The sequence below is a fragment of the Crocodylus porosus genome, unplaced genomic scaffold (genome assembly GCF_001723895.1).
Source record: "Crocodylus porosus isolate Cpor-Errol unplaced genomic scaffold, CroPor_comp1, whole genome shotgun sequence".
NCBI lineage: Eukaryota > Metazoa > Chordata > Crocodylia > Crocodylidae > Crocodylus > Crocodylus porosus.
In genome coordinates, this window is record NW_017728922.1 from 16,666,599 (window position 1) to 16,692,343 (window position 25,745).

The window sequence follows — 25,745 nt, forward strand, 5'->3', positions numbered from 1 at the left end:
GAGCAGGCTGTCCATGAACACATTGCAAATGTTTAAACAATGTCCCCCCTCCTCCATCCATTCTCTCTCACCCCTACTTACCAGCTCTTCTGAGTCCAGCTGCAGCTCTGTGCTGCAGCCACTGGGGATTGTCCAAATCACTGAAGCTCTGAATCTATTTTCAAAGATTCAGAGAGCTTCGAATTGATTCAAATCTTTTTATTGGTCCCCTGATTCAATTCGAATTTGGAGATTCAGCCACTGAATCAGGCCGAATCTCCTCTGAATTGAATCAACACCCAAAGCTTTGCACAGCCCTACTTTCCCGATTGCCATGAGTTTTCAAAAATGGTGGCCAGAGGCTCTGCAATCACATCAGCCAACTCCCTCAGCACTCTCAGGTGCACCCTGTCCAGCCTCATGGACCTGGATATGTCCAGATTTTCTAAATAGTCCCTAGCCTGTTCTTTCGCAGCTGTTGGCTGCTCACCCCCTCCTCCAACTACTGCACCTGACAGCACAGTACAGGAGCTGACCTTGCCTGTGAAGATTAAAGTGAAAAAGGCACTGCGTACTTCAGCCTTTTCTGCATCCTCTGTCACTAGGCTGCCCCAGTTTCAATATTTTTAAGGCTCCAGGCACCCCTCAGAAAACACTGGCTCTTAGTTTTCACTTCGTTTTTGAATACAGAAAAAACAAGACCAGTTCTTCTGTTGCAAACAACTCAGAGCACAACAGATCAGAATGTTTTTGAGACTCTAGATTTGTAACAGTGCTATCATTGTGTGGCAGCCTGCGGCACCCTTGATAGGGTGCCATGGCACCCTGTTTATGAATCACTACTCTCCACATACCTGTCTGGGTCCTTAAGAGTCAGGTAAGCAGTGGCCGTGTCTACATGTGTAATTAATGTGACTGAATAAACCCTGGCACAATTTAAGCCAGAGTAAACTAATCCTGATGTCACTGTCTACATGTGCATTTAAGTGCAGTAATTTCCTTTGCCATTGGATAGTACCTGTGTCTGATGGAACTATCAGACAGTGCTGTAAATTAGTCTACACTGGCTCAATTGACACACGTGTAGAGGGTGATGCTTTAGTGTGCAGTAAATTAGTCTACACATACAGACGCACCCAGTCTGAAGAACAGTGCACTGCCATTACACAACCTGCACAAGTCGGGGGGGGGGGAAGAGAGGAAAGGGGGAAAGCTTAGTCTTCACAAATATCAACCCAGGACTTTTCACTTACAAAGAAAGTGACAGATAATTTAAAACAAACTTTAAATATGCCCAGAGTTCCTATCCACACTAAGATTTTACGGAAAATGAATGTGCTATGTGGAGTTCTTACTGGGCCTGGTCCCAAGAACATCACTTGGAGTTTTGGCATTGACTTCACTAGAAGAAGGCCCAGGACTAGTTTAACTGCAGAAGCAAAATAAACTAAATATTAAAATAGCTTAGGTTTACATCATAGTTTGTAAATAGTTTAAGTACGGACCACGGCTTCAGGGTTTGGATGAAATTTCTTAAGCCAAACTGCCTGCTGTTGGCAGTACAGTAGCCATGCCTCGGTTTTTCCAAAGAGTCCACCACCTAACTTTCTACAGAAAACCAAAGAATCAAGAGTACAAACTGACTTTAGCTATTACAGGAAGAATAAAAGTTTTAGAACAACAGTAACACACCTCTTGTTCTGTAATGACACAGAATTTTCCAGGTGCAGAAGGCTCAGCTTTCTGGTACAAGTCCTGACCAACTAGCACTTGATATTTTCTGTACAAAAAGGCATCCCCCCTTGCCACTTTGTTTTACAAAGTTTAAGTTTTGCCAATATGAACTATTTTAGGAAGACTTGCTTCTCAATGCCTTACCATGGGAGTCTTCCCACAACAAAAGTACTCGCCTAGTTTCTCTTGTACACATGGGCAAGTCAGCACTGAGTGCACGTTTATTCAGATAAACCTTTCAAACAACCAGATTTCAGAAATCCTCAAAACCATTTAGCACTGCATTTTCCTCTTGATGAACACTTCAATGTGGGGAAAGCTTTCTTCTGGGGCTCCCCCACAAATATCGAATGCTAGTGACAGAAGCAGAATATTTTATTTTGGAGGAACAGCTGCATTAGTTAATTTATTCTGTGGTTAAACAAATTCCTTTTTAAAGCTCCATATAAGGAGCTTGTAGGCCTAGAGCTTCAAATAATCCATTCAATCACCCTGTACACAGTATGATGCTTGTACTGCTAATAATAATACAGCCCAAGTCGTAGGACAATAACATTTATTTAGAGCATTAGGGATTCCACATTATACAAACCCTTAAATTTACTTTTGTTTCACTGGTCCATTTCTACAACAAATACATCAGATCTACTATATAATAAAATTATTTACATTTCCAAACAAGATTGGGTTTATTTATAACCCTCTCACTGCTATTCACATACAGTACTTAAAACAACAGCACAATACATCATTTTAATACCTAAAAATGACAACCCTGTTATCTAAGTCATTTATGAAAACTGGAAGCTTAGAAATAAATTTACAATTGATTTCCACCCCCCCACCCCCCACCATTCCTTACAACATATCAATCTAGTGTGCTAATCCTGGACTTAATTTGCAGAACCAAAGGATTTTACAATGACCCCATTTTTTATAACCATATGTTTGCTTTTAGACAAACACCTTGCATTTACTGGGAACAGTATAATATTAAAATTACTTACTGTACAGATTAAAAAATAAAATAAAATCACAGCTCAAAATTGCTATTGGTAAAATTCACACTCATTTACAAGTCTCATGTTTCCATGCAGTAATTTACTTGGATTTTCTTCTTTTTGACTGCATTGCACTGGCACTCGTTTCTGAAATTAAAGAAGAAGAAAAAGCGTGGATGCTAAGTTGGTAAGCCATAGAAGAGAGGCAAACATTGCCTTTTCTAACATATACCAGGGTTGAGAAATTCTTAGACTGAGTTTCACAGATGAGAGACCCTTTGAGTTTTTACAGCACTTAACACAAGTTCCCAGTTCAAATGGAGGCATTTAGCACAATACCGTAAAACTAGATAAATCATGTTGTAAAACTTCCAGTAACTTCTGAGACGAACCCCACCACGTCACAGGGGTGCTGTGAGGTTAGTATCTGTAAAACACTCAAAGCCTTAGCTAAAAAAGGTGCTATATAACTATGTTAGTTTCTATTCCACTTCTGCCATCTCACAAAACAATGCCACAAAAAACCCACTCCCATGAAATGTTAAATAATGTAAAGAACCAAATTCCACAATGTTAATTCAATTACAGTGCTTACTACTAAAGAGAGGTGAGGTGTAGAAAACTCTACAGCAAACATCTTTGGAACCTGCCATTTAAATACAGGATATACTAGTACCAACTCAGATGCTGAGTCCCAATATAAGAACTATGCATAAAATGTGATTTTGCCATTAAATAATGAGTCTTATCATTCTACAAATGCTGCAGGAAGTATAGGGCTATCTGTTGTAATACACTGAGAAACAGCTGCAGAATAAGTTAAAGGTGCTATGGCACTTCAGTAAAAGGAACCAGAAGTACTTACAGAAGTTAGAGTAAAAGCAGATGACACTTCAGTGCACTTAAGGCAATGTTTCCATTTTAAAGCAAAAAGGAAGAAATGTTGAGGAAAGACTAAGAAAATTTGCATCCTTAGATTTCAACCAATGTTTGAAAACCCTGATGATTCTTCGGTTCTTTACAATATTTTCTGAAAACTCCTCCTATAAAGCATTTTAAAACCCAAGGGGAGGAATTGCTGCAAATTAGTATTTTGATGAACAAAGTAAGAAAACTCAACGGTGCATTTCTGTGCCTATTAAAATTGTTGCGTTAATATCAATGTGATTTTTTAAAATTTCAAAACTTAATGTGTTCAATACAACAATGAATACTGGAACATGTCTAGCTAGAAATATACTCAAAAGCAGAGAATATCAATTCAGAATTACTGCTCATAAGTGTACTCCACTAAAAGGCATGACTTACATGGATTGGAATGCTTTGATTATTGAAATACAGCCAGGACCAAGTTTAGCTCCAAGCAGTGATGCTGTATGTATATACCATATTTAATAGAACATAACATGACTTTGATCATAAGATGATGCCCCAACAATTAGGTTCTATATAAGGAAACCTCATAAATTTGTTATAATTTTCCAGGTATAAAATCTAATTATTGGACGTTTGCATTGAATCTGTCCCCCCTCTCACTGTTACAGCAGGGAAAATAAACCTGTGGGGTCAAGTACCCCTTTTGCCCTCTGCACTCCCAACTTCTTCCCACTGCAGCTCCTTCTTCTTCTCCTTATCATCAGACCATGCTCTCCCTGAGCACATGAAAGTGAGTATCAATTCTGAAAAAAGTGACCTTGAAATAATTTGTATACAATACCCACAGACTTAATTCATCCAGAATTAAGTCTTTTTTCTAGCATTTTACCTTTTTTGAAACTGCTGAAAGTTTTAGCACAGATATTCCATAAACACACTTTTGTGCAGACCTTTAAGTTCCTCTTTATATACAAAATACAAACCGCATGTGGTATCTGTCCAAAGCCAAAAGGCTCATGATTTACCATTACAGCTCATTGGGCTCGGTCCCACCAGAATCAACAGCATTTCAAGCCATGGTGACCCAAGAGCTCAGCACGTGGTGTATTCCAGATACCCTCCACAAAGGATCTGTGTATTAAGTACCCCCTCGCACTGCCCCACCCCATATGACTGGAACCAAGGGTACTTGTCATGCATCCTGGGATGCTCTAAAAACGTATATGCAGATGAGGCACAGGGAAACCTGGTTTGGCTACACTTCATGGAGGGTGGGGACACACTAATTTTGTGCCAGACTGAGACAGGGGGTGACAGGGATTCTGGGTGAACTGCTTAGGGTCCACACAGTGATGTTTGCCAGCCATTTAAGGCTGATAAAGAAACAGAAATCATTGACAATGGGAAAGAAAGGTGCAGGTCAGCTGTGGTAGTGAAGAGGAAGTCAAAATGTATACAATGTAGATACATAAATGCTAGGGTCAGAAAGGACCTCAAAGGATCGAGTCTGAAACCCTGCCAGTAGCAAGAAAAAGTGCTGGGGTCATATGACCCCAGCCAGGTGCTTGTCCAGTCTCCTCTTGAAGATCCCCGAGGTAGGGGAGAGCACCACCTCCCTTGGAAGCCTGTTCCAGATGTAGTGGTTCACCATGACTTGGGGGGAAAAAAATTGAGCTGCTTGCAGACATGAAACCCGCCACAAAAAACTGCTTTATTGTAAGCAACAGCACTGATGACCAAGCTCTGCAGTGTCTGTCTTGAAGGCTCAGATCAAGCACAGTGGCTTCTTAACCTGGCAGGGGAAATATCACGTCTCTGTGTTCAAGAAGGCAGTTTTCCTGAACCATGCTACAGGAAAACTGCTCTTTGGCATGGTTCAGTACCCACCAAAGTATGGTGGCTTTAAACCCAGTTTATGGAAATGGGAGCCTCCTCCCTTGCTTGCTCCAAGGGCCTTATGGCTAAGGGCAAGCAAAACTTGGGGGCATCTGAACCCCAAGCCTCTGGGCTTGGACCTGCAAGTAGGATGGCCCACCAAAGGTTTTGGAAACATCTGAAGCCTCAGGTGTGGGTGGAGGATGTTCCCTGGTACTAGGGCCACTTATGGTCCTGGACTCTTGGATTTGGAATAGTTTTGGCTAATTTGGCCTCAGATACAAATTTAAATTTAAAAAAAGTCCGTATAGGTTAGAAACTACAGTAGGGCTTTTTGGTGCTTTTATCTAAAGCTAATTCAATCAACTATTAGATAAAAGCGCCCAAAAAAGCCCCACTAAAGTGCCCGATCTATACAGATGCTGCAGAAACGGGTCAAACTAATGCACTGCCTCTTCTAGGCATGTGCTGGGCTCAGCATAGGAGTGCACTGAGTTTCACGTAACGCATGTTTTTGGGTTTTTTTTCCCCCATGTCTACAAGTAGCCTAAGTGCTGAGGGAAGCTGCACTAAATCAGCACTACCATAGATCTACCTTTAGATGGGTAATCCAAGGGTGGGCAATTATTTTGGCTGGAGGGACACTAAATGAGTGGAGGTAAGCTGTCAAAGGCTGCAAGGGTAGTCCTGCCCTTTGACAGGTGTCCCACCCCTTGGTTGCCATCTTGGGACTGGAAGCCCCACCCCTAACCCCTAACCTTTGCCCCTGGAACCCCTCCCCTTGTCCCCAGAAGTACTCCTTTTGAGAGGAGGGAGCTTGTCACCTGAACCAGAAAAAAAAAATCATACACTAAAAGTCAAATATTTACTATACCATATTTTAATTTTATTACAAATTGTTTTTGTCATGGCTTGTGTTTGCATAGTATATATAGAGAGGTGATTACATAGTAAGTAAAATATAAAGTCTTACACTTGTATTGTGTGTAGGGGGAGTGTGTGGGGGGCCATGTGCGTGGTATGGCTGGGCTGTGTGTGTCTATGGTGGGGTATGGGTGTAGGGTTTGTGAGGGGATGTGGCTGTGTGCGAGCAGGGCATAGGGTATGTTGCAGGGTGTGTGTATGTATGTGAAGGGGTTGTGGGGGCAACGTGTAGGTATGAAGGAGGATGTGGGGACCACTCCATACTCTCCCCCTAAAGTGCACAGCTCCTGATGCTGATGGCAACAGCAGTAGCAGCAGGTGGGGGCCCTCAGGGTGCTGCTGCCCGGCAGCACGCGGTTCCAGCCAGCACTGGAGATGGTGGCAAAGAGCACAAACAGGCTGTCCCGCCTCTATTGTGCAGTGCCCCCCACTATGTATGTGCAACTCCCAGCACTCACACATGACCAGGGAAAGCCGTGTGTGATGGAGCCACTTGCTTTCCCTGCCACGTGCAGCTGCCAGGACTCTTCCAGAAGTGGCGGGGAGCCCCGCCCCTGCTTCTGTGGCAGCACCCGACTCCAGTGTGCAGGGCTTCTCCCAGTGGCATGCAAGTGCCAGGAGCTGCACATGCGTGGTAGGAAACGCCACACAATAGAGCTATGCGCCACCAGGCGGCAGTGCCCCAAGGGCCCCCACCTGCTGCTGCTGCCACCACTGGCAGTGGGAACTGTGTCATGGGCGTGTGTGTGTGGGGGGGAGGGGGCACGGCAGCTGGGAGACAAGGTGGAGCTGCTGGAGGCCAGGGGAGCTGAGCAGGTCCCCTGGGGGCTGCAGCAGTGGCAGCAGCCGCCCCGCCCGGAAGCTGTGTGCTGGCTGGGCCGAGCCCTTCTGCACACCAGGATTGGAACAAGGCACGCAGGCTGGGTGGGGTACAATTAATTTGTGGGCACCTGCAGACTGGATGGAGTTGCCTGGCAGGCCAGACCCAGCCTGCAGGCTGTATTTTGCTCACCCCTGCACTAACCTATGCTTGTGGTAAGTTCCCATCAGCACTGAAAGTCTTTTCTACGCCTCAAAGCCAGAGAAAGTGATCAGCAGAGCAGAGTGTAAAGGAGTGAAGGAGAGACCTGAAACTAAAAACAACAGCAGTGGTGGCAAGTAAGTACAAGGTAGAAAATGAGCTAATGAACAGAAATGAAGATCTGGAAGCAGACGGAAAGTAGACGAAGGTGAAAATGAAAGGAAATGGAAAAAGATGACAATGGGAGCAGTGGTGGAGGCAGCAATAATGAGTGATGATGCCAGAAGTCAGACAGGAGCAGAGGAGACTGGGAGACAGAGCAGAAGCAGCAGGAGAAGGTACATTGGGCAAGTAGCAGAGGATGGCAGGCTGGCCCACCCGGAGTGGTACAGCAGGAAAATACGGCAGAGGCACTGAGTGAAGCTAAAGAAGAGCAGAGGCTGTGGATGAAAGCAACTTTAACTGGTGATGGGAGACAGATGATTAGAATCATAGAAAATTAGGGTTGGAAGGGATCTCAGGTGGTCATCTAGTCCAACCCCCCTGCTCAAAGCAGGACCATGCCCAACGAGATCATTCCAGCCAAAGGTTCGTCTGGTTGGGTCTTAAAAACGTCCAAGGATGCAGAGTCAACAACCTCTCTGGGTAACCTGTTCCAGTGCTTTACTGCTCTCCTAGTGAAAAAATTCTTCCCAATATGTAACCTAAACTTCCCTTGCTGCAGTTCTTCAACTGGTCTAGGTCACACTGAATCCTAGCCCTACCCTCCAGTGTATCTACTACTCCCTCCAGCTTGGTGTCATTTGCAAACTTGCTGAGGGTGTTCTCTATGCCATCTTCCAGGTTACTGATGAAGATATTGAACAAAACCATCCCCAGGACCAATGATAAACAATTATGATTTCCTGGAAAAGGTGCTGTTCAAGATTTTGGAGGTGCAGGTAGAGCATCTTACCAGCCTGTTTGCTGTCTCGAACAGAAAGACTTGGGAATTGACTTACTGGGATGGAGAAGGGTGTAAGTACTTTTGGAAGAAATACACTTTTGGGCAGAGGAATGTGGAAGGAGGAATTAAGAGGGATAAAGTTCACAACAGGACAAAACTCAAGAGAATAAATTATTATAGTTCAAATGTACATGGATTTATTAGAGGTACAAGAAAGTGAGAGGGATGAATAAGCATGTCCAAAGGATAATGTTGGTAGAGAAAGTAAGAGGCAAATATGGTATTTGGACAGAGTCTTGGAAGGCATGAGTAGTGTTACAGGCAGATGAGTGGAGCCCAGGTTGGGTGGTGCACCTCCCAGTGATCCAGATTGGGACACACCAGGGTTTTATAATGTCCCACCGGCAAACAAAACAGTGCAGCAAATGCAGAAAGGTGGGGCACCTGTCCACCACTGCCCCCCTCACAGTGTGCTACAGATGTGAAGGGATGGGGCTAGACGCGCACTGGTGCATTAGTCCCATATGAGATCAGCACCAATACAGGGAAAATTGACAGTATTGGCAATCAACTTTTTTTTGCCTGATGTGGCCAATAATGTGGCTGATAAATGCCTCGTGCATGCGCACAGCTTCAGCATGAATAGGGCCAGGAGTGCAGCCTGGTGGCTTGGAAACCAGTGTTGGGCTAGTAAGTTTGGTGTGGGGAAAGGGGTGTGGGGAGGGAAGGGGCATGACAGGGGGCAGATTGAGGCCCCCGCAGTGAGGGAGGAAGTGGGGCAGGGGCAGGCACTGCTTAGCCAGGGTGGGGTGGGGCGTAGGACGTAGCTGGGGGTGCGGGTGGATTCTGCTGCTGCATGCACCCTGGGAGGACATTGGGGGGGGGCACATGTGCCCCCACATCTGCATGGGCTGCTGCCGTGGGCTGGAGCTGGGGGCTGCTCTGGGCTCTTCTTGGTGGGGATATGGACAATAACTGAGTATTTGCCAATTTTACGCAGCTGCAACTTTGAGGAAATGGGGAGCATACCAGACGTATTTAAAAAGTCCAGGAGCTGGTAACTACCAGTTGACCCCAGCAAGGTGATTGTCCAGTCTCCTCTTGAAGATTTCCAGGGTAGGGAGCTTATTCCACAGTCTGGACACCCTGGTTGTAAAGAAGTTTTTTCTAATGTTGAGCCTGAAACAGTCTTCCAAGGAGTTTGTAGCCATTACTCCTGGTTTTCCCCAAGGGTGCCCTCATGAACAGTTGTTCACTGAGCCCTTGATGTATGCCCCAATGTAGCAGTCAGCTGCTCTCAGGTCCCCTCTCAGCCTTCTCTCTTTCAGGCTAAAGAGTCCCAGGTCCCTCAGCCTTTCCTTGTATGGCTCGCCAGGGTACTGTATAGTCATGCCCAGTGACTAAATGGGTCGGGTACTGTATAGTCATGCTCAGTGTTGGCTGCATTTAATCAACTTCATAATTGGCTTCCATTGCTGAGCACATACTGCTTCTGGCAGCAGTTTAATGACAGACAATGTATTTAATGAGGGGCTTCCCTCATCTTGTATTAAAGTAAATAGGGCACTTTGTTATATAAACATACTAACAGTAACAATTGATCCATCTCTATTACAGAGGGTTTGGTGTTCTGTAGAACAAATAAGCAAACTTCCAGTGCCATGTAGAAGTTTAAAGTCACTTGCATGTAACAATAATATTCTCCAGTGTACACTGGATGCGATTGATATTCTACTAGTTACCACTATAGAGACTAACAAAGTGAAATGTGGCAGGTATGTAACACCAAGTTATTTATTATTTAAAAAACAAGGCTCAGGTTATGCATTTTTCTTAAAACTGTCTGGGCGCTTCTTCCTCCTTGCTATTTCATAGGACATTCCACAAACAAGCTGGCAAAGCTACTACCTCTGACCTCATTCAAACCCTTTCTGAAGGGCATTTCTTAGCACCTATCAACATTTACCAAAAAACATTTTTCCTTATTATTGTGTGCCTTTAGCTTTGCATGCTATGTTTGTCTTGCCTCTCCTACCACCTCTGGCCGCTTTGTTTCAAGCCAGCCTATTAGCTTTTTAGCTTACAAATCACATACAACTTTTCTATGAGGAAGGTGATAGGTTCCTACCAGGTTCACTTAAAGTAACTATTTTTAGTTATTGTTTACAGTTAAAAAAAGAAGAAAAAAAAGTGAAACAGATGGGAGTCTACACAAATAACAGATTTTCAAATTTATTAGCTTCCCCCTCAGCTGTTACATTCATATTCTTTTTCTCCTCTAGGGAATACAATCTTGTTTTATTTTGCCTGCAGTCCTGAACTGGGCAATCATCTGGCAATTAAGGCTCAGCATATTCCATGGCAAGCTAGACCTCTATTCTATCTCTAGACTCTGTGGCAGTTTCAGATGTTTAAAAAAAGAAGATTATTTAATTAAATGGACAATGAATAATACAATCAGTACAACATACCTATATTATTTAGAGGGTTTTATGCTGTTCCCACATTTTCAATATGCCACAAGTTGTCATCTTTAGGGTCCCAAGCTACTCCATTATGGCAACTGTGGCAGGTCACACCTTCCAGAGCTATTATCTCAAGCTGCCTCAAACTCAAGAGGATATCACCAACATATTACATGCTGTTCACATTTTCAAACTTCTTTTCACAAGCATGAAAAATTTTATTTTCACAACATAAGCTGAAATTCTGGAGCACAATTCTGTCACAAGAGTTGAATTTTACATTAAATTCAGCAGCCACAGAACTTCAGAACATTCATGTCCCTTCATATAATTTTAGAAACTAATTACAGTACTATATATAAACTAGAGCTGGTTTGCTGAAGCACCTCAAAGCTTGAGAGTAAAATGGTTTACATTTTTAGTATTTCCAGTGTGGACATGGTTGCTGGATTTAATTTGATCAATTCCTTTTTAATATAAATCTATGTTAATGCTTTTTTATTTTATATCCTACCTTCAAAATACTGGCTGAATGTTTCCTTTTGATGTTCTCTACTGTATTACATAACTATTACACAACATTTTACCCACAAATAATTTACTGAGATGAGGAACCCTTATACACAATAAATTGGGATTCCTAACACAGTTGGCTTCAGAATTCAGAACAATATTGTATACTCTTGCACTCTTCTAGCAAACATATTCAGGCCACACAAGTGCTGTGTGCATACTTTGTTGCAGACTATAAACCTCACAGAAATAAGGCACATCAGCAACTGCAAATGCCATGGGTTAATATGTGTAACTTTAGGATTTCACATATGTTCCTGGACAGAGCAGCTGAGAATTGTGCACTAGCGCACAGAAGCCTTCTCCTCAACAACTGTCATCCTGACAGCATTCTAAGCATGCTTGAGCAGCCAAATTAGAGCTGTTGGCTTTAGCTGACCATGCCCTTGAAAGGATGCAAATGTTTGTTTCATGTCTTTCACACTTCTGGAAAATGTTACCGACTTGGGCACAGTCCTTTCAATGCCTGCCCATGACTGCCGAGAGATTATTTTCTTTTTACTAAGACAATTATCTTTTGAATGCTATATTAAAATATTGCAGAAAATAAGTTCCACAACTTCAACAGTGAAAACACTGCATACAACAGGATTTACTGCAGATACATCATTATGCAAACTTCTTAACACCAGGCTGTACTAGAGATGTAAAATTTCCAAAAATTTTGAGGGCATGGAAAAACAGGTTTGGGGTTTTTTGGTTGGTTGTTTTTTTTTGGTGGGGGGGGAAGGGAAGGGGGGAAGAAATTTTGGGAAAAATGAAATGTCTGTAATAGTTACTTAACTTCCTAAAAATGAAAATAAGTTATGTATAATTTAGGTAGCACATAGAAAGTACTGCTAGATACATTTATGAAGTATAAATTCTTTATTTCACTGAATAATGCATATTTGTGTAGCACTGTAGTAGCATTAGAAATTAAGCTGCACCCCAAGGTCTATTTTCTTTTATAATGGACTTTTGCCTGTTGATATCTCTCTACTGAAACTAGAATATATTAAAATTGTTAACTTAGAAAAGAAAAATTGTACTTGTAGGACTGAGGAGTGAGGAGCATTATATAAATAGAGTTCTGATGTTTTAACTCAGTTAAAGAAAAACCTCATGTTTCTAAAGAAAAAGCTCAGAAAATAAACACATACACATTCATTTGAACATAGTTAACACAGTACAATATTGAGGGCCAGCAAAACATTTGGGTATAGATCCAAGCTTGACAGTACACGCCGTACTCTTTATTATTGTGTCACCTATAGCTAAACATTCGTGTCACCTATAGCTAAACATTCATAATTGAAACCAAAAACCTAGCCATCCTACAGACAAGCACCATATAACTTAAACAGTTTAATTACCAATAGCCTTGAAAATGGCAGACTAGCTAAAGTTCTTTTTTGACTACTCTAATCAGAATTCACATATATAAGATCTACAACTTCCAATCCTGAACTTTTATGATCTTCATGTGCATCCTTAACATAAAGATTTGCATGAACTGAAGCCATCTTTCTATTTGCTATGTTACTCTTTCTTGACTATATTTCCAAACGCTTACCAGTTTGTTTCACATGCTGTGGAGCATGGAATCTGAAATGAATGACAAGCAAAAAAGCACATTGCACAAACACCTTTCCACCCTGTTATTAAAGCGTTTGTATTCCTGGATCACATGCATGAAGAGGTTCTTTACTCTTCAGTACTTCAAAGTAATTTCCCAATATCTACCCTCAAGTATGTTGCTTGTTTACCAACTCAGTGAAATGCTGTAACAAGGCTATCACCCTTAACATTAGTATCCCAGGATCTCACATTTAAGGTGTTTTCAGCAGCATCGGCCTGGAAGAATTTTGCTGTCCATCATCTATGAATAAGCTCTTTAACCTTTCACAGGGTTGGAAAGAACTTCAGGAATTCATCTATTCTATCCTGCTATCCCAACACAGAATCAACTGTACCTAAACCATTCCTGACAGATACTTGTCTACCTTGCTCTTAAAAAAAAAAAAAAAAAATCGATTCTAAAACCTGTGCTGATCTATTCCAGTGCTTAATTCTAGAATCACAGGATTCATCATCTGATCTAAACCCCTGTTCAGATACAGGATTTGTTAGCATCAAACTATCCTAGATTAGACATCTATCCAACCTGTTCTTGAAAACCTCCAAATGAAAGTGAATCCACAACTTCCCTACGTAGTTTGTTCCAGTACTGTTAGTTATGAAGCTTCCCGCAAGATTTAATCTAAATCTGCTTTGCTGTAATTTGAACTGTCTCATCTCCTGCCCTCAGTGGCAAAGAACAATATTTTATCATCTTCTCTATATGACAGTCTTTCACATATTTAAGAACTGTTATCACACACCTCCTTGGTCTCCTTTTCTTCAAAGGACTTTATATGTCGACTACTAGTGATCATCAGTGTCTTCTACCATCTGCTCTAGCAACTTCCCAGGTACTGGGTCAGGCTCGCTGGGCTCTAATTCCATAGATCTTTATTATTCTAGTTTCTTTTCAAAAATGGGCTCTATATTATCAGTTTTCCAGTCATACAGGACCTCACCCATTACACATGACTTTACCACTGGCTTGGAGATTGCTTTAAGTTAGTTGCTTGATGAACTCTGTCAAGCACTGCCAATTTAAAATCATTCAAATTTGCCCAAAGTTCTGACACTTTCTTCCTACGAATGGCATTCTTCCTCTTATGTTTGTATTAATGTGGCTAATCAAGACTTCATTCAAAATTACATACGTTAGGATCTACCAGCGCTCTTGATTACCTTTTTCTTTTAATTTCTTTATTTCTAGGCCCTTACTAGGTTGGAGTTAGCTAAAATCTGCCTTTTGGGGGGGGAAAAAGTCTTGTTCTGCTGTTCTCGACCATTCCTTTCCTTAGGAATATGAATCTGATCACTGAATGATCACTTCCTACTAAGTTTCAAGCCACTCTGATATACACAAGCGGTTTGTCTCCATTGGTCAAAACCAGATCCAAAACAGATAACCCACCAGTTGCTTTCTCAATTTTCCAAAAACAAGTTGCTCTCTGCAGTTAAGAGCTTGCTGGTCCATTTCACGTTTTGCCATATTTTTCCTTCCAGAAGGTATCAGACAAGTAATAATCCTTCTGTAGCACTAGCTCATACATTTTAGCTATTTTTGTTCTGTGAATGCCTTGCATACCACCTCTTCCAAGTTGTGTGTGTTATCACTTCAATATTTTTTCTTGCTCCCTTTATCATCATCCAGAAAATATATTCAAATATCGGCTGCTCATTTCCTCTTCAGCTTTAAAAAAAGCATATACTCTTGACATAAGTTCAATGCCACTCCCTTTATCTTTAAGACTTGTCCTTCTGAAACATGGTACACTACTTGACAATGATATTGCAATGATGAGAGTTATATCATCATCTCTGTAATGCTAAAATCCTTTATTTTTAAACATACTAAGACTTTGAGTTGATGTAGAGGCACTGAAGATATTGTGCAGACTGTCTTACTTTTTTTCTTCCATAACTTTTTAGCCCTTTTATGGTTTCCTTTCCCTTTTCCAGAAGGAAGATTCTCTTCTTGTTCTTATTCTTCAATATTAAACACATACATCACCTGTGGATCTGTGACCATTCTTCATAGGTCCTAATTTAAAACCCTCCTCACCAGGTTAGACAGACAACATTAAAAAATGCTCTTCCTAATCTTCATCAAATAGATTCCATCCCTGCACTGCAATCCTGTTTTCAGGAACATCAATCTATTACTGAAGTACCAAAAACCTTCTTCCTGGCACCACCTTTGCAGCCATGAATTTATTTCCACAATGTGACAGTTCCTCCCTAGGTGTTTATCTCCAAAAGGGAAAACTGATTTGAGCATCATCTCTACCCTAAATATTCACCTGCCTAGTGTCTCATAATTAGACACCTACTTAATTCGCGATTTCATAGATTTTACAGAAACCGTGAAATAGGGCATTGTCCGTGAAACCCACAAAAACAGTAAAAAAATTCAACCTTACTAAAAATAAAATGCTTGTTCCCCAGTGGTCCTCACAGCTGGAGAAGGGGAGCAGCCAAGGCGGCGAGGGCAGCCCCTTCTCCCACACCCTCCTGACTGACACTGACTTATATGCAATACAAACTATGCACGATATTAGTCCAAGGTCAAAGGCTCATGATTTATGTGAATACCCGCATAGTTGGGCCACACCAGCGTCAACAGCACTTCAAGCCAAGGTAACCCCGCAGCTCAGCATTGCTTAGTATGGGTGTGTACTCCAGATACCCACCCAAAGGATCCATGTGCTAATTAACCCCCTCACTACTGGAACTGAGTGTTCTTGTCACAAGTCCCAGGATCCTCCAAAAATTTAAATGCAGATAAGGCACAAGGCAACCCAATCCCACTCTACTTCATGGAGGATGTGGCTGCACTAATCGTATGTACCAAGGTGAGAGAGGGAACGAGAGGGATTGTGGGTGAACTATTTGGAGTCTCATTTGGTGATGTTTGCCAGCCATTTAAGACTGTTAATGATTTGTGTTTCTTCACCAATGGGGAAAAAAGGCATAGCTTAGCTGTGGGAGTAAACAGGAAGTAAAAATTAATGCTATGTAAGAGCTTATCATGACTTGGAAAAGAATTGGTGGTTAGGGGGACTGTGTTTACCATATGTCTTATGCAGATGGATTGCACTAACTTGTCCTTGTGATAGATTTTTATCAGCATATCAAGCGTAGCATTTTTGGCACCAAGGGCCACATCCAGATGTGCAGGGACATTGGCTCCCTGGGGACAACCAGCAGCAGTGCACCTTGTACCCCTGCTAGTTGTCCCCAGGGAAGGCGTGTGGCATGCACATGCTGCTGTGCAGCAAGTTACCCCAGGTGAGGTAGGGAAGGCTGGGGCCAGCAGCCTGTCCTGGTGCTTCCCAGGTCTGTAGCAGCAGCAATCCTACCACATGAAGCCTGGTCAACAGCGTAGTGTGGCTCCAACTGGCCAGGGTTTTGGCTTTGGGCAGCACACGCTGCCCCTGTGTGGGCCGCTCTGCTTTTTTTCTCCACAGGATATCCAGGGGTAAGAAAAAAAAACAACCTCTGTTCTGCTCCCTTGCAGTGTGGAGAACAACGGAACATGCAGTATCTGGTGTTGCAAACGTGCCTGCAGCGCCACATCCTGCATGGCCACACTGATCTGGATGCGGCCAAGAAGAGGGTGTCAGGGCTGGCTCTGGTCCTCCCAGTACTGCAGTACCTCCAGACCTGGTGCTAGTTCCCAGCAGAGAGAACACCCACCCATTTTTTTTTTTGGCTGTTAAAATAAAAGTTTCCATCAGATGGGCAACACTAACCTAGCTTTGTGGTGTTAGGTTCCCATGAAGTGATCAGCTGAAAGGGAAAGGGATCAATGGAGCCTCAGAGTGTAAGGAGCAGAGGAGGTAAACCTGAAGCTCAAAACAATGGCTGTGGTAGCAAGTAACCAGGAGGTGGAAAGTGAAATGAAGAACAGAAAAGAAAGTCTAGAGACAGATATAGAGTGGACAAAGATGGAGAAGCAGAGAAGAAAGACAATGAACAAGATGGCAGCAACAGTGGAGGCAGCAACAATGATAGAGGCAACGGCAAAGGTGATGGAGAAAGGAACAAGGCCAGAGGAAAGACAGAAGCAGAGGAGACTGGGAAACAGAGCAGGAACAGCAGAAGAAGGTACATCAGGCAAGAGGAAGAAAGAGGCAGGAGAACAATGGAAAGCCGGCCCACCGGGAGCAGCATAACAGGAAGACATGAAAAATGTCAGGGAGTATCAGAGACTGTGAAAAAAAGCAATATCAATCAGTGATGGGATACAGATGGGATCGATGATAAACAGATGAGTTCATAGAAAAAGTACTGCTTAAGATATTGGAGGTGTAGACAGAACATCTCACCAGCCTGACTGCTTTTTAAAACAGAAGAACTTGGGAGTTTACTTACTGGAATAGTGAAGGGTATGAAATTTTTTGGAAGAACCATGCAGAAAAACATGGGAAGGAGGCATTAAGAGGGACAGTATATAACAGGGAAAAATTCAAGGAAATCAGTGATTATAGTACGAATGTAAACAGATTTATTACAGGCAGAAGACACAAAAAGCTGAATGGGATTGCATGTGCAAAGAGTAATTCATGCAGAGAAGGTGCGAGACTAATACAGTATTTGGATGGGGTCATGGAGTGCACGAGTTGTATTGATGGCAAACAAGAGGAGCCTAGGTGGGGTATAGCACTTCCTGTCTGTGATCCAACAGGGGCCCCACTGGGGTTTTATAATAATATACTATGAGGAACCAAAGCAATGTAGCAAATACAACAAGGAGGGGTACCTGTCTATACACTGTCCCTTCATGGTGTGTTACAGATGTGAAGAGAAGGGGCACAAAGCCGCAGAGTGCCGAAAATGCACTAGCCACAGGAAGAAGAAACACCTAATCTGCAGCTGTCCCAAAGTCTACGCAAGGGAGGTCAGACCCACCTCAGGAACAGTGTGAATCAGAAATGGACAGTAAGGGAGAAGAGAAGGGAGAAGGTTAAAGTAGAAATGGTGGATAAGTGGGGGGAACAGGAAAGAGCCCAGACATGGAGATGGGGGAGAAGAAACCAAACAAGCAGAAGAGGTCAAACAAATGAAATAGCCTGGGAGTTAGGGGCAGTAAAAGAAGAAAACACTGGGAAAGAACAAATCAGGGAAAAAACCTGAAAACAAGGGGAATCAGTCAGAGAGCAGCTACCCACCATTAACTCCACTGGGCTCCAACCCAGACTGGCAAGCTAGAGGCAGGAAGTAAGAAAATGTAAGGCTTCTGGAATGCAAGCCATTCAGACAGCTTGCAAAAGGGACAGGCATGAGAGTGGGTGAGGGAGAGGAGTCAACCAAGGTGAGCAGCAGCGCCAGCAAACTTTAAAAGGGGGCAGGTGCACTCTTGTTAAAACAAGCACAATGGTACTGATTGTAGTATCTATTAATGTCAGGAGCATACTACCAAGGAGACGATGAGAAAAGATAAGAGCATAATAGCTGCTTGCAGATGTTAAAGACAAACAGGATACCAGAGGAAAGGGATTATAAGTGCTTTGAGAAAAACGTGGAGATGAAGACTGTCCTGGTGGTCAGGGACAAATGAAAACAAAGCAGCTGGAGTAGCAATACTATTCAAAAAATCCAGAAGTGAAAGCAAAGCAGATGGAAGATATCAACAGTGGTAGACTGCAACAAATGATACTATCAGTCAGGGGAGCAAAATTAAAAGTTTTTAACATAGATGCACCACCAGAGCAGGAGGGGAAGAAGGATCTGCTTAGAAAGCTAGCAGTTTACATGGTTGGAGGGAAACTGTGGATAATAGTGAGGGATTTCAATTGCATAATAGAAGCAGGTATCAGAACAGGGGAAGGAGATAGAACCTTAGACAGCTGATCCAGATTTTTAGCAAATATAACAAAACAAGTCACTAAGAGATGTGTGGCCTGGGCAGAAAGTTTTCACTAAAACTTACCCCAGTGGAAAGAACCCATCAAGAACTGACTCTGTGTTCATAACAAAACAAAGAGATAATGAAAAAAGAAACAGTAATTATGGCATTTAGAAATTGCCAGATGCTGAAGGCAGGACTAAACCTTGGTTACAGCCCTGTGAAAAGGGGAATGTGCAAGTTAAATGTGCGACTGCTACAAGATGAGGAGATATGTCAAGCATACACAAGATGGTTGAGGGGTGGAGAACACTGAAGATATATCTTGAATACCAGAGGATGATGGATAATGGTGAAGAAGAGAACAGGAAAATTCTTCAGGAAGGAAGATCGAAGAACCGAGGGGAAAAGAACAAAAGAGCTAAGAGATCTGCAAAGAAAGATGCAGAAGCTGCTAAAGGAAGCTACAGAAGCAAGACAGATATGAGAAGAATTAGAAGAAACAAGGCAAGAGATAGAAAGCTTGGTTTAAACGTATGGGAGTGGAAAATGTTTTTAGCACAAGCACTGTGGTGGGAGAAAATGAAGAGTGGTTCTGATACTTTTCAGCCAGAGTGAAGATGGTAAAAAGAGAACTTAAATCAGTGTGGGAAGGTGGTGGTGCTTGGGTGGGAAAGCAGGAGGTGGTGTTAGAGGCAACAAAAAGATTTTATGAAGAGATATATCAGAAGAAAGAAATAGGAAGATTTGGTAGAAAAAGACTGAAGAGAAAAGAGAGGAAGCAATGAAGATGGAAGAACAAATAAGCATAGAAGACATGGATGAGTGTTGAAAAACCTTTAAAAAAGAGGGACGTCACCAGGAATACATGGACTACCTATGGAATTTTATGAGAAGTTTTGGCTATGGGTAGGGAAGGCATATAGTAAAAGTTTTTGAGGAAATAGCAGGAACAGGAGAAGCAGGGAAAGATTTTACAAGAGATGTTGTGATCTTACTCCTTAAAAAAGGAGAGAAGGAACTCCTGAAAAACTGGAGACCAATGACACTCCTTAATATGGATAAGTTAAATTGCCAAGATGCTGGCTTTGAGAATTAGGAAAAACCTCCAGAAATTAATACATAAAGACCAAATATGTGCAGTACCAGGTACAAAGATATCTAAAGTGATCAGAGTAATCAGATGTACACTGGCCAACATTCAAGGAAAGAAAACATACCCAGTTATAGCATATCTAGATTTAGAAAAAGTATATAACAGAGCAGATCATAATTACATATTCAAAATACTAGGAAAAATGGGGTTCCCAGAGAAAATTGCATGTTGGATAAAGTTACTGTATAGAGAAGGGGAGAGTCAAGACCAAATCTATGGACATCGAAGGGGGGGGGACTTTAAAAAAAAAAAAAATTGATAAAAGGGTGCCCCTTGTCACCACTATGGTGTGTGCGTGACATGGAACTGTCAGCACAAAGACTAAGGAAAGACAAGGTCATAAGTGGAGTGAAGATACTGAGAGGGGGAGAGGTAAAATGCATGTCCTACATGGACAATATAAATGTAGTAGTTAAGAGATAGACTTTTGGTGGAAAAGGTGCTAAAGCCTATACTAGCATATGAAGAAGCAACAGGGGCTACACTAAATAGGCTGAAATGCACCATAATGGGAGTGGGGAACTGGATGGACTTGGAGAAGTTGGACCTTCAGATAAGAGGAAGAGAATTAAGAATGCTAGGGATCCCACTGGACACCAAGGGGGAAGGTAATACAGCATGGGAAAAGGTGATGACGAGGATATGGCAAATATAATTATGGTCTAGAAGGACACTGTTCTTTCCTCGAAAAGTGGCAGTGGTTAAGGCTGTGCTACTGCAAATTATTCTATATACAGGAATTGCATTTCCACCAACGTGGTGGCAGATACCAAAAGTACAGAGGGAAGTATGCGTGTTCTTCTGGAATGTCAAAAGAAAGGCTGGCTAGAGCTGAACTGTGCAAGGCAAGAGAGGTGGGGGTTTCCAGACTTCAGACTGTTCATCTGTGTGAGATATACAAGTGCGATATGAAAGGGAGAGGGAAAAGCAGTGTATATTATCCAATTTCACTCAGCTGCAATTTTGAGGAAATGGGGAGTATATCAGACCTTTCCAAAGAGGCCAGGGTGTGGCAGTTGCCAATTCATTACACCAGGATGGAAGGTTTCATGCAGAAATATCAAATAGGGAAGGTAGGGCCGAAGAGAGTGCTTGAAGCTGGGGCTGCATGAACTGAAAAACTACACTGATCATGACAAGGAAGAGATCAGATTAGGAGAGGCAGAGAAGAGGAAGGAAAAGGACTAGACGCACTTATGTCACTGAACCAACAGACAGAACTGCTGAGAGGAAGAGAAGGATTTCAGGTGGTTACTGAGGCAATAGTTTTTCATGGGGGTCTCTATGAAGAAAGTGCTCTAAGGCTTTTTTTTGTGAGAAGTTGATGCATGTTGTTTAAGGGGTTTATATATATAGTTGTATGCTTTTGGATATACAGCTGTTTTTATTTATATGATATTTTGGTTAAACAAGGATGCTCAATGTATAAAGCTGTGAAAGTGTAGGGTGATAAGTGTGTTTTTAAGAAGATTTGTAAATAAATTTAAAAAGAAAAAAAGTTCCCATCAGCATGTTTGCTCAATAAGGGCCATGTGTTTTATAGTCTTGTTCAGTGTTGGCTGCACTTAGTCGACGTTTGGCAGCAATTTAATGATAGACAATGCATTTAATGAGATTTTTTGTATGCATAAGATAAGGGACTTTTTCCCCCCATGCCAACTGGTGGCAAAAAGTCTCATCTTGTATTTGAGTAAATATGGTACAAGTCCTTTTTGTCAGAATAACTTCCCTGTGGCAGACTATAGTTCAGCCGTGCTTGCTGAAAGCGGAATTAAACAGCCCTTCATGCCGGTCCCAGCTTCTTCCCTCCACAGATCTCAGTTCCCAGGAAACGTTTCTGTCTCTCACGCTTCTCCTGCAGGGCCCTGCAGACGTAGGCCTCCTGGTGTCAAACGCTTGGACCTCTACACTAAAACCCCTCAGAAGGACACTGTCTCCATAACAGCCTCCATTTGCAGGGCAGAAGTCACCAGAAGCAGGCAAACAATAATCCCCAAGGAAACGGCTTCTGTATCGTCTCCTCTTGTCTAGTAAAGATGGCAACACCCTCTACTGGCTGGGGGCTGTAATGACATGTTCCAGGGGTTATTATGTACATGGGCCGAGGTGTACAGTATACAGGTATGGGGGGGGGGAAGAGGGGGGACAACTTGCAGCCTCTCTCAAACAGGGACATTCACAGCTCTGGGCACACCGGGCAGACTTCTAGCAGATACATGAAATGCAAGGGGAAAGTAGGGAAAAGGAGAGCATAAATGGAGGGAAAACAATTAAATCACTACCATTATGATCATTCTTAGAATGCTGATGTCGTTAATGTCTGTATTGACCAAGTGTTATTTTTTTAATTATCCATAAAAGGGAATCACAGAAGCACAAGGCAGTGTAAGGAACTTAAAAATGAGGTACAATGTAAAAAACTCTTATAGTATTATAGTAGTGGTTCAGCTTCAAAATAAAAAGAACATCATTTGAACTACCTATAAGTTATGAGAAAGCCTTTTGAAGGACTGAAGTGCAGCTGTAATACTATTTTAAACATTACTCTACACATCTCACTGTTCATTCTAAGAGAAAGCATTTCACAAAACTGTCTCTTCCAATTTTTCCCAAAATTTCCAGTTTTTCCACATCAGGCCTTGGGATGGAGTTTGGACAGGGGTTCTCTCAACTCCTCTGCCCCAAAAGTATTTTTTCCAGACCCTCTAGCCTTGCAGTCATCAGTACCAACTATAGGATTAGAAGCACACACTGTACAAAATATATTTACAGGCTCATACCATAGACATAGCATACTCATTAGATTGGGTGTTTAGTAAAGTACTTCATTTCTTGCCCCCTCCACAGTAAGGAGGCTGTGCATTTTACCTTTTGCGGTGCTTGATGCAGATGCTGGTCTGGATGACCTCTTACGCTGTCCATTCTCTACGTTTTCCTGTGAAGCAGCAGAATCCTCTGTTCTTGAATTTCTTCTACTTGGAGTTTTAGACTTTTCACAACTCTCTTTTGTCTCATTACTAATAAAGTGGGACAAAATATTTCTGATGAAGTGTAAGAAGAATTATGTTTTTCTATGCAACTCAGACAAGTTGGAGATGGACCAGTACCAGTTCCGGACCATTAGTACTGAAGATATGAAACGCTAGAGATACTGGAAGTTTTAGCAGATGAAGAATGACCCGAGTAAGTCAGAGCATAGTCCATTTCTATTAAAAAATTATCAGAGGATATAGAATTGAGAAGTCCTCAAAAGAGAGTACTTTCAATATTAGAAGACCGAGAAATTAGATGCATTTTAAATTGTCAGCTCTATTTTCCAGCAGATGCCACCATTACTGAAGTCTAGGAAAAGCAAACAAGTTACATTAGAAACTGCTATTAAATGGGAATACAGAACTGAAATTGCAGATTAATTTAAAGAATTATATATTCAAGGGAGCATGTCATCCTAATATACTATTAAATAATTACTTCACTGATCTCCCTAAATGATTTATTCCCAAACCAGAAAGGCTTTATTAAGGTGGTTTTAAAGTGTAAAGTTGGCAGCAATTTAAAGTGCAGTTCTGTTTATAAAAGGTTACTTTTAAAAGGGCATGGTGGGAAGTCCATGTTTATTTTGTCTCAATAAACACCAGGTCAGCAATGCTCTGTTTAAAATTACAACACCCTTTAACAAAAAATCACTAACAAGTCTATTAATTCACCCTGGATGGTTTTCTTCTCCTGTACTGGTATCAGTAAGTTTCCGCAGACTAAAGTCATCTGGGTAGAAACATGTTGCCTGTATCTCATTTGTGTCACTATACTTTTTTTTTCTTTCTTTCTTTTTTTTTGCAGCAGCACAAATGCTGAACAAATAGACAACAATACGATTTGTTACAACTACACAAAAGAAAAAAGATCAGTGGCACAACAATAACTGGTAACAGACTATGCTGCTTTACTGTGGTAGATGCCTATTACCTCTATGATTGCTCGCCTTGCTCAGTCAGACCTGTACCCAGGTCTGGCTGGGCAAGAAAAAAGCCCTTCCCCACTCAGAACCACTCTGTGATTGTAAGGAAACACATCTGGCTGTGCACAGAAAGCAGGCAACCACACTGCCTATCAAGGGCAGGACAAGGAGTGGGTGATGTGATTTGCCCAGTGAAACAGATCAACTGTGCCATGACACAGCTGACTTGCTTCATTCAGCCTGTTTCTAGCCTCAGTGAAACTTCTGTGCGACTCTGTCTTCTGTGGGTTCACACACATAACTACTGAACTAAACAATTCTGTTAATGCACAAAGAAAAACAGAATTAAGTTCATGCCATTTTGGACACGATGGCTCTGCAAGATTTAAAACACTATATATTTTAATCAGAAAACAGAGAGAATATTTATAGAATAGAATTGTAGACGGTCTCTTTTCAGAAATCATGTTTTAAAAGGAAAAAAGCTTTACAAAAGTTTATAGCATAAAGCAACTAACATCTAAAACACAACAGTCAATTTGTGAACGCAATGATAAAAGCCAAACAGGCACTGCCAAGCGTGGAAATTCAGAGATAAAGCAAGCAGACAAGGCAAGTAATTATCCCCATTATCCACAAGACATTAGAGGCATAGACGAGTTAAGTGACCTGCCTAAGGGATAGAGTAAGTATCAGACTCTGGCTCAAAACCCATTTGTAAATGCTTTGGTATTACATCTGATTCATTAGTTTTGTGCTTCTGCAGATAACCTGTCTTCCCATCTGTAATTTGTAAAATAGAGGTAATCACCATCTACACTGGAAGTGTAATGTGAAGCCTACCCAAATAATGTGTGTAACAGTACTTTGTAAATATCAAGTCACTAGGAGACACAAACAAACAAACAAATAAATGAGACTCAGGAGTGTGCACTTGAAGAAATGTAACAGGTTTATAATATCCACAGAAAAAACCTGTGGTAACTAAACTTTTTCCCTTCCAACTGTTATTTCCCCACTGAAGATACCAGGCTTTATGAAGTAAAAAGCAAAAAACCAAATAAGCAAGTCCAGAGTTATTTCACGTGCCAAATGTGTCATTTTGTGAACCTGCGCTTCTCCCAAAAATTCTCTCTCAAGCATTTTAAATAAATTGTCTATTGGAAGACTACCCCACACGTGAAATTTCAGAAGGCAGGTTACAGAAGTACCTTAGACTAAAGTGCTTGTACATGTGACAAAAATTGGCCATTTCTGCAGTTTAACTGCATCATGCTGTACATATACAAGGGTTTTTCTTACTATTTAAATAAGCTTACTACATTGCAAACTAAACCCTACCCCCTCACCACCACCATGAGAGGCAGGCTGAAGGGCACCCTGCTCAGAGCCCACCAGCAGCTTGCCCCCCCGTGAGTTGCCACCGGGCTGCACAGCCCCTGAGCTGCAGTGGGACCCAAGTCCTTCCCTGCATGGCAGCGGTATCCCTTGGGCATGGTGCTAACTGCACAGGTGCAGCCCCAGCTTGCAGGCAGCACCTCCCAGATCCAACTCTTCCCCAAGCCTGCATGGGAAGCAGTGCCCGGTGAGCTTCCAGTGTACAGGCTCTGGCAGGTGCTGCCTGCAAGCTGGGGCAGCACCTGCACAGCTAGCACCGCATCCAGGTGGCCCTGGGGGGCACCGCCACTGCAGAGAGAAGGACCGGGCCCCACCCCCTACAGCTCAGAGGCTGCACAGCCTGGTGGCAGATCATGCAGGCAGGCACACGGACAGGCTCCACTGGGGGGAGG

The 25,745-nt window shown here is 42.2% G+C and overlaps 1 protein-coding gene across 3 annotated transcripts in view; it reads right to left on the reverse strand.

Moving 5' to 3' along the window:
• Positions 1 to 2,254: 2,254 nt before the first annotated feature.
• NCOA6 (nuclear receptor coactivator 6) overlaps positions 2,255 to 25,745 on the reverse strand; it is an 85,626-nt gene continuing 62,135 nt past the window's right edge. For 2 of the 3 annotated variants that reach the window (XM_019539736.1, XM_019539739.1), the window contains 2 exons: positions 22,866 to 23,014; positions 2,255 to 2,861 (listed from right to left, as the gene is read on the reverse strand). In XM_019539736.1, coding sequence (XP_019395281.1) covers positions 2,815 to 2,861; positions 22,866 to 23,014 — 196 coding nt within the window. In that variant the 3' untranslated portion in view covers positions 2,255 to 2,814. The other variant, XM_019539737.1, reaches the window with a different exon arrangement.